The sequence below is a fragment of the Lissotriton helveticus genome, chromosome 6 (genome assembly GCF_964261635.1).
Source record: "Lissotriton helveticus chromosome 6, aLisHel1.1, whole genome shotgun sequence".
Taxonomy (NCBI): Eukaryota; Metazoa; Chordata; class Amphibia; order Caudata; family Salamandridae; genus Lissotriton; species Lissotriton helveticus.
The window spans coordinates 1674919349-1674936630 of NC_136067.1; the positions used below are offsets into that span (position 1 = coordinate 1674919349).

Sequence of the window (17282 nt, forward strand, 5' to 3'; positions counted from 1 at the left end):
TACACTACGCACATTGGTTCGGCCCGACAGGTGCACCTACGATGCTATTTCTGTTAGTCCGAGGCAACTGCTGGGCCGCACCCTAGCTCCCTCTTCCTCTTCCATTTCCCCTCGTCACTTGCTGCATCAACACCTTTGTCTTTAAGTCCTTATTCTTTTTCTCCACTTTCTCCTTCCACTCATTTTCTCTATGCTTATAATAATGTGCCATATTCAATATCACTGATGGGGAGGAGGTAGTCCAAGTACTTTCTGAAGCCTGCAGGTGAGTCGCGATCTCGGGAAACAAGTTTGCAACAAATCTGTTGACTAACAATCGGGCACCACCCTCCACTGACAAATCTTGGCTGCTAAAATCCCAAAACACCCCTTCAAACCTGGTGAAGAAATCAGACAGACTTTCATCCTTCTTCTGACGACATGCTGCTAACTTGTCCCAATCTACTCGTCTAGGTGGAATAAGGGAATGCATATAAGTGATAATGCGACTCAGTAAAGCTAATATTTCTGCTCTCTGCTACTCGACAGGCTTTCGTTCCTTATCCCATGCCATTATCTCGTTCCATGTCCCTCCTAACCCCACTGCATGGTCCTGCGTATGCACCTGCCTCCATATATCCACCGGTACCAATAATCCCAAAAACGTCTCAATATCAGCTAGTGTCATTACCGTGGAGTAAGCCGCCTCTGTCAATTCCTTATAGTACGCAGTTGGATTTTTCCTAGGGTCTGGCAACTGGCTTTTAAGGGATAGTACCTCACTCCTCTTTCAAGGAGTGTAGACCCACTGTTCCTGGAAGCGGCCTCTACTCTTTGCTGAATAACAACGTTTGCTGCATTACGCTGCTCCAGAATCTTGGTATGGTAAATGGGGAGTACCTCCCTCATAGGGAATTGCGTAACCATCGTTGGGGTCTTCTGATGTAATCTACTTCGATGGCCAACCAATGTCGCAACATTACTAAAAACTTAATTGGGGGCCAAGTCAGTAGCAACCACACGATCCCGGATGTCATATATGATCTGTGGTGCCACACCATTGAAAAACGGTTCCCCCAATCCTATGAGTGTAGCCAACATATGCTTAAGAGCGTGCTGCTGCACAAACGGCTCGTAATCTTTCATCACACTCCACACATCTTCCACGCTGTAAATCGGATTCTGGGCCCACTGTGCAGCCTGATCAGCCACCATTCTTTTCTCCTCATTTCCCACATCAGATCTCAGCACCCTCACCATTCGTTCTCACGCTGCTGCCCAGTTCCCTTCATCTACTCCATGCACAAGGATCTCAGCACTCAGCAGTACTGGAGTCGAAACATTTGAGGGGGGGATGAAGAAACAGGTATCAACGTTAGCAACGGCTGCGAAGAAGAGGTGAGAGAAGGGGAGACAACATGTATAGGGCCATCAGACATAACAGGAGAACTAGCAGCCTTGCACCTGCAGTTTGCAGAGACAGAGAGGAAGCAGGTGGGCCGAGGCCGGAGCAGCCGAGCCAGAGACAGGAAGACCAGCAATAGCAAGAGCAGAGTCTGGAGACTGAGACGTCAGAACAACGGGGTACACCCTCTGCGGGGTATAAGGAGGTGGGGGTCAGGTATCTAATAGCTCTTCCACAAAGCATCACTTTCCTCCCGAGCGACATAACATTTATCACTCTGTAAGTGAAACTTCCTATCTGCACATTCTATACACTTCTCTATTTTCTCTCTATCATAAGCCACTGATTTCTGAGTCATTGTCTTCACCTTCCCCCTCCGGGCCTCCTTCTCCACTCTCTTCTTTTAGCAAATAATTTATCCTGCAGGAAAATCATTTTGTTAATCAAATGTACCCGTAAGTGGCCACTGCAAGTCGGCATTGTCCCTCGCATACTTATGCCAGAGCATGCTAAACATAACAGGGCCAATACCGTACTTGACGTGTACATCAAAATTTGGGGTACCATCTGGAAGTGCAGGCTTCCTATCGGGCCTCAGTAGAACAACACCAGCATCCAAAAAAAAACTAATTTACTCAAACAAGGCATCTTAATGTAAGACACATTCACTGTCTGCACTGGACAAATACAGTACCAAGCAACAAAATCAAGACGGTCCGAAAACTCTACCAGTCAATCCGCAGACTGCACCAGACAGTCCGATGAATGTACCAATACAAGAAGATAGGCTCTAGCCCCAGGCCTTTTCAAGAGTAGACCGAATTCAACAAGTGGCCTGGCAGAGTTTTCGCAAACACCCTGTATATTAAGGATCCGTTGACCCACCAAGTTCAAACAAGCTAGGACTCAAGACGGCACCATATTTATCACAAGCCGAAACAAACTCACCTGGTGCACACAGGTCAAGTAAAGTATTCTCCACTGCGGACTCTTCTGACCAAACGGTCAAATCCAAGGGTTTCGCCTTTTAGGACCCCAGCCGGGGTGGCCACTGGGCGAGGCACCACCCAATCAGACAGGTGGAGCAGCTGCGAGAACTAAGCTCAATCAAGTGGGGATCCCGGATCCACCTATCCAACCTGGTGCGGCCCCATCCTCCTCACCCGTCTGTGGTAAAATATGGGCCACTCATCCGTTGGAGTCTCTGCTCGGGCACCAACTGAAGGAAATTTCCCGATTAAGGTCACCCGGGTCACTTACAACCACCTCATAGCCTTCCAAGCAAGTGAAGAGTCAGTCAGACAGTAGAGAATACAAACAATGATTTAATGGTAAAATACACTTCAGTGGAGTCCAATCTGAACAGCACCCAGGGATGGCTGTCGAGGGGACTGGCTCCCCAACACTCGGTAACACATAATCATTCTTCCGACAACCCCCAACCATGCCCGAGTGAAAAGTTACCGGCTTGAGCCGTATATGAACAAGGAAGGCACTGAAGGATGGGCTACCACATGCGAGATGGGTACACGCTATCACTATCTTAAGGCTGCCTTGCTTGGGGTCGGCTCCTCCTAACGTGGGAGCAGGGCTACGGAAAAGGATAGGCATGCAGGGGCAGGATGGCCTAATCATTAGTAATTTGAAACCCAACCTTGAACACAAGAGAAAACAATTGATGAACATAATCTTCTGCTGAAGCATGGAATACAAATAATTGGAGCTTAATCCAGTCATAGTGTAACATGACCTACAAACTACAAAATGGAGCTGCAAACGTTAACTTAAGTCTGTATGATAACGAAAACTCAGTGGGGTACATTAGGTGTGGTGACTGCTACTAACATAGCCTTATGAATGCTAACCTAACATAACGCAAAACAAGTCTATCAAAGTACATATGTTGTTAAATTCCAACAAATGTCCTCAAGAACAGTTATCTTCACAGTAGAATAAGTCCTTCAGCAATTCCTGGCACTTTATGGTGTATACGCATTGTGTGGATTCCAATGGCATGGTCCTGCTGTAAGGGATGATGGACATTGAAAATGCTCTAAGGATGCTGTGGATGCAATGCAGTAGACACAGGGATCTACTTCCATGGATTCTCCAGTCCAAAAAGTTGGTGAGGGGGTCCTGGTTACAGGGTGGATGTCCCACGAAATCCTCTCCAGTCTGGCCAAAGTCCTGTCGCCACTGGACTACCAGTCGCCCATTATTACAGGCCAATTGCTCCTAGGCCATTACCTCAACTTATGAGGGAACCAGCAACTCTCCAACAGCACCTCTGGGTTTAGCAAACCATCAGGTGCATCAGGTCTTGGTATTGCAAGGGCGGCTTAAAGACTTTGGGCTACCAACTTGCCTCAGCAGGCTTCTTCAGCTGTAGTGTCTGTATGCTGCGAACATGAGGCCAGTCAGCTGGCCCTTGAAGTTCTCTTGGCTTGATTGTGCTCTGGACACAGCTTCCCCTTGAGCAGAACAACAAAAGAGGGATGCCAGTACTGATAGTATAATTAACGAACCAATTATCCACCAGACAAAGATATACTTCAAGGCTGGGAAATACTATTGAATAGCCACTTTATTTTGCAAAATCTATAAAAAGGTACAACAATTCTAACCTTTGGGGGTATAGTCAACACTAAAGAATTTTTTTGTGACAAAAACTGAGAATAGGGTACACAGCACAAGGTGAAATATCAATCATACAATCATAAACCAAACATATCACAGTCATACCACAAACATTCATACATTCATACTAGAGTACTTCACACAGACTGGAGAATTCATACACCAGTGGGGGAAGTAACAGGTCTCCTGTAGATTTGCAAAAAATTCAACTCAAAACAATACACTCCTTAGAGTCAAAATAAATCAATTATTTCTAAATATTTACAAAAGTGAGTGTACAGTTGTCAGGACTAGTGAAATACAACTTATAACACTAGAACAACCAGAGGCAGACCAAAACAGGGAGGGCCTACGCGTTTCGAATCCCTAGTGGTCGTGGGGATTCTCCTCAGGGCCAGGTTATTCAGTTGAAATCTATCCAGGAAATCGAATTCGTGAGTAGAAAAGACCTTAATCCTAGGTGTCAAGGTGTCCTGAATGGCAGGAGTGTAAATAAATCCGATACAGTGGGATCAGGAGTCCCAGGGCTGTGTGTTCCTGGGAGGGTTGTCACAGGTTAAATCCCAATTGTGTGGAAATTGTATTCGTCAAAGACTCCTTACAAATATCGGACGGTCCGTCAAGCCACGTCCTAGTCCTTCGGCGTATCTCTTAGCGCTAGTCACTTAGCGCATGCGCGGAACAAAGCCCCTTGAGCAGGACACAGCAGGCACGGTTCCTCTCCTCCTTAGCCACCAAGTGTAGCAGGTGCAGTCACAGTCCCTTGCTTCGCTTGCTACCAGGTGCAGCAATTGCAGTCTTTAATGGTGAAGCCTCTCATTGCTGATCCCTCGGTGATACAGGGCAGTTTCACCTTCAATCCTTCTTCCAAGTTGGTCAAGATCTAAAGTTTGGGTGCCAGGTGTTCTCCCTTTTTGCTCGGAAAGTGCCCTCAGGGAAGAATGCAATTGGTAGCCAATGGGCTACCAGGTATCCACCCATCTGGTGGAGTGTGGAATCTGGCTATCCCAGAATGCACCATTCTACCCTCTCCCAGTATGGCACAGTATGGCGAGAACCCCCCCTCATTGTTCAGATCTCACTAGCCGACCTCGGAGTGTGGCTGCCTTAGGGCTACATGTCCCTGGGGAAATTGGTTTTGCAACTAGTTTCTTCTCTCTGCTCCCGATGCCAGCCTCTCTGTCCAAACAATGGGCAGCTGTCTTTGCAGAGCAGGCTCCATATGTGCCCGGGAAGACACAGGAGTTTTAAAGGAAACAAAGTAGCAGCTCTGCTGAAGCTGGACACCACAGCAAGTTACATTCATTTCGACTTGAGATACATGTCAGACTTAATGTAACAAGTTGTTTGATACTCTGTAGTGCCTACTTTGGTCGCACCATTCAGGAGTTAGCACAGCTGAGGGGTCATTGTGTAACCCTGTCCTCTGCAATTGGGCGACCAAGGGCCTGATTTAGATTTCGGCAGACGAGTTACTTTGTCACAATAGTGACTGATATCCTGTCCACCGCAATTTAAATCCCATGGGATATTATGGGATTTATATTTCAGGGGACAGGATATCTCTCACCGCTGTGACGTATTAACCCGTCTGCCGAAATCTAAATCAGGCCCCATATTTTTTCACAGTAAAAACTATTGTTTTGCAATGTGCATGTCCTGTCTGCATCACATGGTGCACATTGCCTTTATGGCTCGGGAGGCCTACCAGATGGGTGACTTACCCACATGTGCTGGGGAAGTGGTGGCTTTGCAATCACTTTCAATGGCGAAATCGGGCTAGCAGTGAATGACTGATCTGCCAATCTCCAGTGGTAGCCTGGGGGACAGGTTTTACTTGTGGAACCTCCAAGGTGACACAATCAGTACTGCAAGCCCTGGGGTGAATGTCTAACTTACTTGCCCTGGGTACCAGGGTACCATTTACTTGGGATTTACAGGGAAGTTAGTAATTTCTTTACCTTGGTACAGCCAATATCTCATATACTTTATGGTCTGTACACTGCCACTGAGTTCTGGTTAATAGGATCAGTCGAAAAACTTATAGGTGACCATACAAAGAAGAGGCATTTCCTTACAAGCAGGATTTTAGCCAGTTGAAATAGCAAGGACAGGAGAGTACAGCCTTGTCCGATCCTTCTACAGATCAGAAAAACAGCTGATAAGAATCCACTGCAGTTGACCTGAGAGTTAGGCTCAGTGTAAAGCCAATGGACTTTTGAGATGAAGGTGGATAACAAAATTGCCATCTGACTAGCTCTAAAAGTGGACTACATATTTTGAGGGCAACCTTGATACAAAAGTTCAGATGTTATTCTCAGTAGAGGTGAAACAATATTCACCATGCTTTCTAAAACATTCTTTAACCCATTGTCAATCTCCACTGAAAGTATTGTTAACACTACCAAAATAAATGCTTGAAGCATGGGCCTATAATTCCAAAATGGCTAAACTCCTCCAGAGGAATTAGATAGATTGTAATTAGCATATTCTAAAGTGAAAAGTATAAATGTATCCACTACTGAAGCAAGGTGAACAAAATACAAAGCTAAAGAGAAAAGAGGAGAGAGAAATATTGACAACTTAGGCTGTCAATGTCATTCTCTGAAGAATCGATTTTAACTTGGAATTCCTTGTGCAAGTCAAGTGCCTCTCACAATATTCACATCAATATTATCAATATATGTTGACTCCACAATGTTGACTACCACTATATTACCAAGGTAATTATACATAAACAGTGGAGATTTACTATTGTAACTCCACATCTATTTAACTTGACAATATTCTATTTGTCAATGTTGTGGCACTGATGTAAGTGCCAGTAGATATTAAATCTTTGATATTGTGGTAGAGGTAGAAGAAAATATATTGTCCTGCCTCACTTGAACATTAAAAAGGGCCATTTAATGCTGTTCTGCTGTAATTTTGTATTGATGCTCATTTGCATTCTAACCTAAGTGTATGCTCTGTAATCTGTTAAGAAGGCCTCTCATTAGTTTGCACATTGTCCTGATGCAGGACACATTTTTGTGATTTTATTTTCTTGATTCATGCTTATAAGGAGACTCATCTTTATTCTGTCAATGTTTGTTGCTTTCTGTTATGTCTTTAAAAACCACAGCTCAGATGATATTATATATGTCTGATGCTCTAAGAGCTTCTTAATGTGGCAATCAATGATCCCTTCAAGTTGTTGTTTGTGTGTTCTTGTTGAATTTTTATGTGTAGTCTTTTTTTAATATAAGAAGTAAGTTCAACTGCTCACGATGTTAAGCTGAGTTGTTCAATTTATAAACCTAACACACAGGTCCTCCTTTAACCATCAAGACCCTAAAGCAATATATTGTGTGCTTTTGTGCGTTAGTGGTTATTTTGAAAAAAAGAGGAGACTTTTGAATTATACATTGTGTTTGTTTTTAGATCATTTCAGGACAGTTTCTTTCTGATAAGAAAGTTGGCACTTATGTAGAAGTAGATATGTTTGGCCTGCCTGTGGACACGCGGCGGAAAGCTTTCAAGACAAAGACTTCCCAAGGCAATGCAATCAACCCTGTGTGGGAAGAAGAGCCCATCGTGTTTAAGAAGGTTTGTTTTTAGTTTTTTTGATTTAATAAGTTAGTGTTGCTATATATCATGACAACCAGGTACAATAGTAACAACAGAAGTGACTAAATACATTTATGTAAAAACTATGTCCACTATAGTATGAGTTTTTTTATCAATATTTGATATGTAAGAAAAGTGGGACATAGGGATGCATTTGCCCATTGTTATTTTACAAAATATTGCTTAATGAATGACATATTGGGCTTCTTTTGTACATATAGGTTTGTTTTCAAGCTAAAATGGTTTAAGGAATTCTCAATAGCGGACACAGAGGTCACAAACTATTTTACTCATTCCTAATGTTATTCAAGTACTGTAATATTATGTGGCACTAAATCCCACAGAAGGGGTGAGGAGTGGGCATTCAAAAATGTGGTTTGCTTTCAAAGTTTGTGAACACCAACTAGAGTGTGTGAATGAAAGAAATTGAAGTATTAGTTGAGGGGGGTGAGAAACCACTTAAAATAATAATCACAATCTTTGTCAGGATGAACCACTAAAGTCAATATAAAACCTGTGCTACCCCTCTGGCAGCTGGGCAATAAGCAGTCAGGGTTACATTTCAGGCAATGTGTAAAGAATGTATGCAGTACTCAAAGAGTAATAAAGTGAACATACAACAGATGAAAAATCTTAAACCAATTTAGAAAAATAGAAAATACTATAAGAAATAAAACCAAAACAAGAAAAATCCAATAAGTAGTCCCAGAGATATGTATAAAGTTTGAATTAAAAATAGTGCCAAAAGCACAAAGAACAAAACGTGTGTTTCTGTTTGCTAAGTAGTGGGTCAATAATTAAGGCAGACCGCGATAAAGTGCAGGACGGATACAGGAACCAGTTTTGTACCAGTGAAAAGCTTACCCTCTGACTTTAAAACTTTTATGGACAAGAAATGGTTGTTGATGGGTCATTGGTGGACCAAAATGGATCTGAAGCCGTGCTCAATGACAGCCAGATGGTAAAGAGTCTAGGAGTATCCCAATGCGGTCATCGACAAAGGTGGTAAAAGCTCTGAGTGATTGACGGTCCATGACCAGGAACTCCTCAACGTCGATCAGATGCTGCTCAGCATCAGTCTTGATGAAGCTCTATATGTTCATACCTAATAACCTTTCTGGAAGTCATATCTCCTTCAGCAGAGCAAACCTCCAAGTAGAGGACAACTGGGGATTTGATTTCGATGACTGCAGCTTTGACTACAATACTGGGCTCATCAGTTCTCCCGCCAGACAGTTGGAAAACGTTTCAAAGTCCCACTTCGTGCAGTTTTGGCTTGACAGGGTTAGTACACTAACACCAAACAAGGGTCCAAAGCCCGGGGCAGGGGGAAACTATCTGGCTGCACCACCTGTGGGTTGGAAATCACTATAGGAAAGGCCAGCAGCAGGGTTAAGGGCAGGTGTGGTTGGAATTGGTAAGCTGGGCAGTTGCAGTGATTGAGTCTTCTTAAACCTTGTTGTATCCCTGTGGTTCAAAAAGGAGGTCGGCCAACTGGCCATTGAAGTCGCTTCTGGGGTTCTGGGATCAAGGCAAGCAGGGTGAGTCTACATTCATGTTTCAGACAGCAGTGCAGTCCTTCTTTTGATTTTCACAAGTCTAGGATTATTCTGAAAAGAGGTCTGTGGGGTCCACTTTTATGCACTGTGACAGCCTGTGGGTAGAAGGCAAGCCCATGCCCACCCCTAAACCAGTTTTGGCCAGGTCTCATACTCGCATTTGGTTTGGTGCCAGTCTGACTAGAAAGATGATGGGAAGGCAGGCTTAAGTTTGGGCTTCACCTGCCAGTGACAAGGTAGGCACCCTTTGAAGCTCATGAAGGGGTTAGGCACTGCCTCCCAGGCCATCCCGTCAAGGGAGGAGTCCTCCTTCTCACACCCAGAGCCCTTCATCCACTATTTGGAAGCCATACAAATCTCCAACAGGGAAGCAACCAGAGGTCAGGAGACAGCTGGACACTGGCAGGAAAGCATTTTAGTTTTGGAGAGGAAAATAACCACTTTCTAAAAGTGTAATTTCGAAATAGTAATATAAAATCTGACTTGAGCATTAACTTGTTTTTCATTATTATTAAAATTATTCTTTGAATTATTTTTCTAGCCATTCCCAAACTGAATTTAGCACTGTTTAAAGCTAATAGTGAAACACAGGTTTAACCTATAGGAGAGCCAGCCTTGTCACAATCAAAAACTATTTTGGAGGTTTTTTCATTGCCAGGACATCCAAAACATTAAATATATATGTCTGATGTTTTTTAAATACCTTTCACCCTCCCATTTTGGCTTTTAAGGCCTACTGAGGAGTGACTTACAAATATTATAAAGGAAGGTTAGGAGTGGCAGAAGGCTTATTCTGTCAGGTCGAAATGGCAGTTTAAAACAGCACATTGAGGCTGCAGTTGCAGGCCTAGAGACATGATTTGCAGTGCTGCATTAGTGGGCGGCACAATGAGTCCTGCAGCTCACTAGTAGCATTTAATTTACAGGCCACTTGGTACCATTTACTAGGACTTAAAAGTAAATTAATTGCGCCAATAAGGAGTATGCTAATTCTAGCCTGTTTAGAGAGAAGAGCTCAAGCTCTTGCCCAGTGGTTAGCATGAGTAAGAGTCCCAATGGACAGCACATATGGATTCAGCAAAAGAATGCTATTTTCCTACATGTGTCCCCTGCAATAGAAAGCAGTGGGAACTACCCACCCTCTTGGAGTACTCATCGCTAAGGAGACTAAACCTAGAAAGACAATCAGCATTGAAGTGGTCACTCCTAGGGTGAATACCACTATAAGGTCCATTTCATGTATGGAGATGGACTAACAGTTTTGGATCTGCGTCCTGCATTTGCATCAGCCCCTAAGGGGTTTTTGTTGTCTGTCTGAACCTAGATGCAAGTCCCAAATAAGTATGGTCTCAACTACTTCAGTGCCCACACCACTGCGAATGCTTCCCACTCAATTGCACTTCAACTCTGTTCCCTGGGAAGTAGATTCCTACTGTTGAATTCTACAGGATGGTCCAAGCCCTCCTGGCTTAGCTGTGACAGGATGGCCCTAATGTCATTCTCTGAAGCAATAGATTGAACTAGGAATTCCTTGTGGAAGTCAAGTGCCTGAGGCAATGGTGCTATGCACCTGGCTTCCTTCTAGGTATCTAAAGCTTTATAGCACTCTTCTGACCAGTCAACATTTTGGGCTTCTTCTTGATGTCAGCTCAGTTAAGGGGGATACCTTGGTTCCATATCCGTATAGTACTCACTGAGACCTAAGAAAACTCTTACCTGGATGTAGGTCTTGGGAAGCTGTGCTGGAGAGGCTAAACTTTGTCTCCATTGACTTGGTGGCCCAAGTACAAACCTGATCCCTGCCCTATCAGGCACTTACTGACCTTGATAGTCAGACCTGCCTTTTGCAGGCCCAGAAACACTTCCTCGAGATGCGGGTGGTCATCCAGCTGGAGCTGAAATTAGCAATGGATTCCAGGTAGGCAGAATTGACATTTTCTAGCCCTGTTAGGGACTTGGCTGACCAACCTCTGAAAGGTGGCAAGTTCATTCTGTAGGCCAAAAGGCATCTCTCTGGGGTGGAGAATGCTTGCCTCTCCTCGTCTCTCTGAGTACCAGCAATCTGCCAATACCCTGACGTCAAGTTAGAGGTACTGAGGAACTTGGCAGGCTTAAACTGATCAATGAGCTCATCAGCTCTGGTGATAGGGTGATCATCAGCCTTGTGACTGGAATGAGGCCCCTGTAATCCACACAGGCTCTGGTGTAGTGTCTGGTGGAGCAGCTTTGGTTGACAATACTACTGGGCTGTACCAGAGGCTCAGTCACCCCCATGTTCAACCTTTATAAAACCTCACCCTTCATGCTGGCTCTCACTTTTTCTGACAGATTGTAGATATTATTCTTAACTGGCATTCTGTCCCCCATGTCTATGTCATGGGTACACCAATCAGTGATCCCTATAGGAAGTGAGAATAAAGAGGCAGGCTGCTCTTGTAAATTGTGATAGGCTCTCTCTTGCTTTGAGTCAGGGTAGGGGAGAGGACAAATTGTTCCACTCACACATCTTGCCTATTGGAAGATGGAAGGTCTGGAAGAGATTCACTTTTCTCCTCTTCACCTTCATATATCATCAAGAGCATAGTGATTTCAGGACTCTTTAAGTGGAACTTAAGACAGTTTGCTTGTAGAATCCGTAAGGGATTCCTATATGTCTTGAGGTTCACCAGGTAGTTCACCTCGCCTTTATGCTCCTTCACCTCATAGGGCTTGGTCCACTGCATTTTGAGGGATAGGGCTCCACACGCTTCATCATCCACACATTTTAGTTAGGCTGATATTCCACCAGAGTGGTTGTCTGGTCGGACCAGTGCTTCTTGACTGGCCTCCAGGTTCTCAGTGGCCTCTTTCTAGATGTGCCTCATCGGTGACCTGCGGGATAACATGTAGCTCACTACATCTTATGGGAGTTTCTTCACAAGACCGAGAAGTCCAGGCACAGGGTAGTCAGACAGACGTTATACAGGGACTGAATACCACTCTCTTCTGAGGCACTTCCCAGTACACAAATAGCAGGCATGTTAATAAGAAGTACCACTCATGTTTCATGGGTTCTGGTAAGCCCATAATTATGTCATTCAGGGTCAACTCAAGTAGGAAGGCCCAGTAGCACTGAGAGACCAGCAACACATGGTCTTGACCCAGACTCAAGGACTTTAGGCCCACTATACAGGAGATCATTCACCCAAAAAATTAGGTGATGCCCATGGGTATTGTCAGCTGCCTCGGCCTCTGACTGCCATTGTAGGCCCTCAAGAGTGGGACACTCCTTTTGTGCCAAGCAAAACTGTCCAGGATGGTCCACGTTCAGTTTGCCATCCGGCTAACTCAGGTAGGTCTCCCAGGGCAGCAATGTCTTCCCCTGTAGATTCCAGTGCTTTGCCCATAGTATAAGTCTAGACCTGGACCATGGCTATCTCTTGATGTGGGTTTTCCACTCACCCTGCCCTTCCTCTTCTTGGCAGGCACCTGAGCCACTCTTTCAGGTTCTGGGTCCTTCTGAGTCTCTTGATGGGCTGCCATGAGCCCTGAAGTCAGTCACACCCACACAGGCAATCCCAACATTACCAAGTGGGACCTGAGCTTTACCTCTTTCCAGATGGTGTGTTGTAGGTCATTTCCTAACAGACAGTTAGCAGGCATGGCTAGCCTTACAGCTACCTTAAAGGAACATACTCTCCCATTTGAAGGGAACTAATGTCACTGGATAGGGACTCACTTGGTTGTCAGTTGTCTCAACCTGGTGTACTACATCCAGCATCACCTGTTCTGAGTACACCGGATGACAGCCTACATTAGTCCAACTGGCTCCTTTATCTCTCCGCCCTTCTGCCCATTGATGGTGACCCATTGCCTATATGGTTTTGTATTGTCAGGCATGTGAGCCTTAGACACCATCTCCTTGATACCCAGGGACACAAGAGCCATCTTTGTATTCACCCCAAAACTAACTGGGGCAACCTCCTCACTCACCACTTCATTGACCATTTCCAGGGTAGGCCTACCTATTTGGGACTGCTTCCTGTGGGAGAAGATGGCATCCTCCTTTCTATGCCTGTGCTGAAAAGGGGAGTCTTTCCCCTGAAAACATTTTGTGGGGTCTTTAAAGAACTCCTTTTGGTTTTCCCTGTTTCTCCCTCATCTGTTGATGGGGACCCTATCTACCTTTCTTAGGGTCAGCAGCAGGTATCTTCTTTAACACTATGATGCTAACCTAGAGGTTAGTCTCCTTAGCAAGATCTCTGGGTAGAGGGTACAGTGAGCTGCACTGCAATTCAATTACTAAACATGTGCTGTCTCGTGAATGGATTCTAAAGCCCATCATAGCCATGCACTATGCTGCCCTCAAGCCAACCATCTAGTGCCTTACTGTAGAAGTCCACAAAACCAACCCAGGAGTGGTTAGAGAGTTTTCGGCTGTTCCTCACCTTGAAACTGTATTTCTCTGAGGTAAGACCAAACTTGACAGTATGGGATTCTTTCATGGGGGCAAGGCTCATCCTGTCAATGTTATCTAGGGCCAATAGGCTTTCCCTTCTAGTGACTGGCATATGCTTCCAAAGACTAGCCCCCAATCCTCCTCTGGGACACTGTGCATGCACAACGTTCCCTCACTGGATTCAAACCACTCGTCATTATCATCTCTCACCAAAAAAGCTAGGCACCAGGCCTTTGGGGTTGTGGAGTATTTTACCTCCACTGGGCACCACTGTGTCACTGCAATCATCTTCTTTAGACTCTGTGACCTTTTTGGTTTTCAGGTCCAGTTTTTAGCTCATCTCATGTGCCAGTATAATTTTCTTCTCACCTAGAGCCAGCCACTTTTCCTATGAGGTTATCTAAGCTCCTGAATTTTTTTGCCTCCAGGGACCTTGCTGCATTTGCTTCCGCTTTCCTCTTCCCCCTTATTAGCTTTTTGTCCTCTATGGCCAGAGTGCTCAGTTGCAGCCCCAGCTCTCTCTCAACTTGACTGTCCTCCAACTCTGCATGGGCACCCTTTGAGAGGAAACATTACTCTTTACACTGGACAAGGCATGTGATCTCACATCTGTGGGCCTTCTCTCACCTCTGATGCCATTGTCAAGTCATTTTCTTCTTCCTCCTCTGTCTCATCCAGATCCTCTGCACCATCATCCCCCTGCCCCTGTGATATAGACCACAATATGCAGACCTCTTTCTAGGCTGTGAAGGCTATCTGGTACTCCAGTTTCTTGGAGCCTTTTGTTAGATTCAGCCCCTCTTCTTATACATTTTGTTTAGCTCTACCATAGTGAAGCTTTCAATATTGCTGAGTTCAACCTCCATTCTTGCAAAAATCACAGTTGCAAAACATGAGGATAGAAGTTTTGATGTCAGTTTATAGTAGCTTATTATTGGTAATAAGTGGTGTTCTGCGGAGAGTTCCAATACTTGTGCCGTGACACTCAGTGATTTGTGTAAAACCAAATATCCCTAATATTATAATCTGACATCAAAATCAATTTGTTTTTAAATTCATATTTTTATTTGGAAATCTTTTCCCAAGCTTAAACCCTACTTCATACCTCACCTGTGATTTTTTGCAAACATGGAAGGAGACCTCAGCAACATAAAGGGGGGGGGGGTTAATACCTGCGAGCAGGGTAGAGAATGCCCCAGTATCCCTTAATTGTGTGTTGGACCCAGAGGGCAAGCTTGTGATCCCTGAGAGTGGGAGTTGTCACTTCTAGCAGATCACAGTGATTGGGGCCCTGTCACTGCTCTAATGTATACCTGTATGAGTCAGAGCATGGTGGTGGAAAGACTGGCTTCCCCAGAGCATTATCTGACAGGACAGGCTGCTTGACAGTTGACAATTTGTGTGGTCTCAAGCTCACTATATGATTGTCAGTCTGCTTCATTTTGAAGGGCCCACTCCTCTGCCTGCTCTTTCTCTTGAAAGTAGTCTTTTGCAGCAGGAGTGGCTCCAAAGCCTCACACCACAAGCCATGGGAGCGACTAAAGTGCACACCTGGATGTTAGCCACGGTGATATGTAAATCAAAATGTTAGCAAGGGCCCCAGCACTTCTGTTTATCAGCCCCTTCTCCTTCCTGAGATGTGCCCAAGCCCCTTTTTTATGAAGTCTCTCTGAATCAAAGTTTGAAATATAAAGGGGAATCCTGGCTCTCCCTTCTCCAGGGTGTCCCACCCAGCTTACAAGAATGCAATAATACACAAATGTGTCTCAGGGGATTTCTCCATCTCCTCTCCTCATGTTTCACCATACAGCCCAAGTCTCCCAAAATGGAACCCATAGTCTGTCATGTATTGTACCATTCACAGGCACACATACACTCAGCACATGCATTAGAATGCGTGCACTTCTCAGCGCTGTCTTATCCCACTTTTGTACCCTTCCTAGTCACACATACACCCAGCGTAGACATGCCACTCCTATGCTGCCCAGGACACCACACCAAACTGATATAGGCCAAGAGATGAGTTAAACACACACCAGCGGAACTTTAAATAAGGAAACCTGTAGGTTTCAGTCTAGTGACGCGGGTTAAAATGGACCTATTCACTTCTGATCACTACACGGTATGCTGCTACCACCGTACTCATGCTGCTTAACTCTTGGTAAAGGCAGTAGCCTTTTACCACTATGGGGGTAGCGCTTCTGGTGCCCCTCCTTATCCAACCACACCACAGTCCACTAGACAATGCACACGCATGGTCCATGTTTCCCTATGACCACAAAATTCAGAATTAGGTATCAGGGCATGAGTATAGTTCGGGCACTCTGGGCAGGGATGCATGTCTGTTACTATCTAAAGTACTTTTCAGTCCCAACACCTTCCTTCAAAACTGCTCACTTTTTAATGAGCCCCTCAGACAACTTACCTATTGCCCTCACCTCAGGTTGATCTGTCACCTGCAGGTCTCATGCCCCCATGAAGTCAGGCTAATGTGTCAACCTCTAGGCCCAGCACTGCTCTTTTTTGGCCCGAGTTGGGACCACATCATCCAGTATTTTTACCTCTCTGTCTGTATAAGCATAAGAAGTGACAGACAAGAGGGGCAGTCTTTCTGGATGGTACTTGCTGCCACCTCTTGCATCTATTCCAGGAAGAAAGCTGAGCTGTATTAACTGGCAACCGCTGGCAGTTATCTCACACACTGTGCTCACCGGGATTTCTAACCATCCTTGGCTGGCATGGTCACCCATGATACTACCTTATCTATGGGTTAGTCTCTCTGCCCGGTCTGAGCCTCTTATGCCTTCACGTTTAACTCTAACATCTTCTGTTTTCTGCTGCAGTTTGTAAACTGGCCATTTCCACTATTGGCTACAGTGTGAGGGCTGAATCCAAGTCCTCATCTCATCAAATAGTCTGGAATCCTTTTTCAGCAATCACACAAAGGGAGATCGGAGGAAATCTTGCAAATATTCCCACACTAACAGTTGCTGAGATAGCATTCCAGCCCATCATTGTTTGCCCACTGAGATACTCTAGAATAATGGCCGCTATATGAAAATCAGTACTGCCTTGTCCCACAGAGAAACAGTCTATTCCTGAACTGCGAAGAGAGGCTTCCTCCAGATGGGATGTCAGTGAGGTATATCTTCAATCCTATAGCACAGTGAGCAAGGAACCAACAAATGGGCATAACTATGGCCACTTAGGACATTACATCAAGCACACAAAAAGTTATGGGAAGCTTAAATACTGATCACTCACTATAGCACTCCAAAGCATGATTTTGCCACTGTAGACAAAGGCCCACCATATGCAAATCAGTACTGACCCTGTTCCTCACGGGAACAATCCATCTTGAACTGCTAGGGGAGGCCCGCTCCAGAAGGGATCACAAGCATCCCAAGAACAGTTATGGTCTTGTTAAGCCTTGCCAGTGAGGTATTGAGTGGATCGCTGCCAGGTGAGGCTCTCTCCTTTCTCAGCTACAAATCTTTGTTTCTGTCCCTTCTAGTTATTCTCTCTGCAGTCCCAATGCAGTTTGTGTTGTGATGGCGATAGAATGATGTTGAACTCCATGTGTCCAGGTGGGAATTAAGTTACCAAACTGCCATGTTCCCTTGGCATCAAAGCCACACCCTTTCACATCCATTCC

The 17282-nt window shown here is 44.9% G+C and overlaps 1 protein-coding gene across 2 annotated transcripts in view; it reads left to right on the forward strand.

Annotated features, from left to right (window-relative positions):
- The window catches only part of PLCB1 (phospholipase C beta 1), a 2228480-nt gene that overhangs the window by 1585236 nt on the left and 625962 nt on the right, over positions 1-17282 (forward strand). For both annotated transcript variants that reach the window (XM_078649524.1, XM_078649525.1), the window contains exon 20: positions 7445-7609. In XM_078649524.1, coding sequence (XP_078505650.1) covers positions 7445-7609 — 165 coding nt within the window. The remainder of the gene's footprint in view (positions 1-7444; positions 7610-17282) is intronic.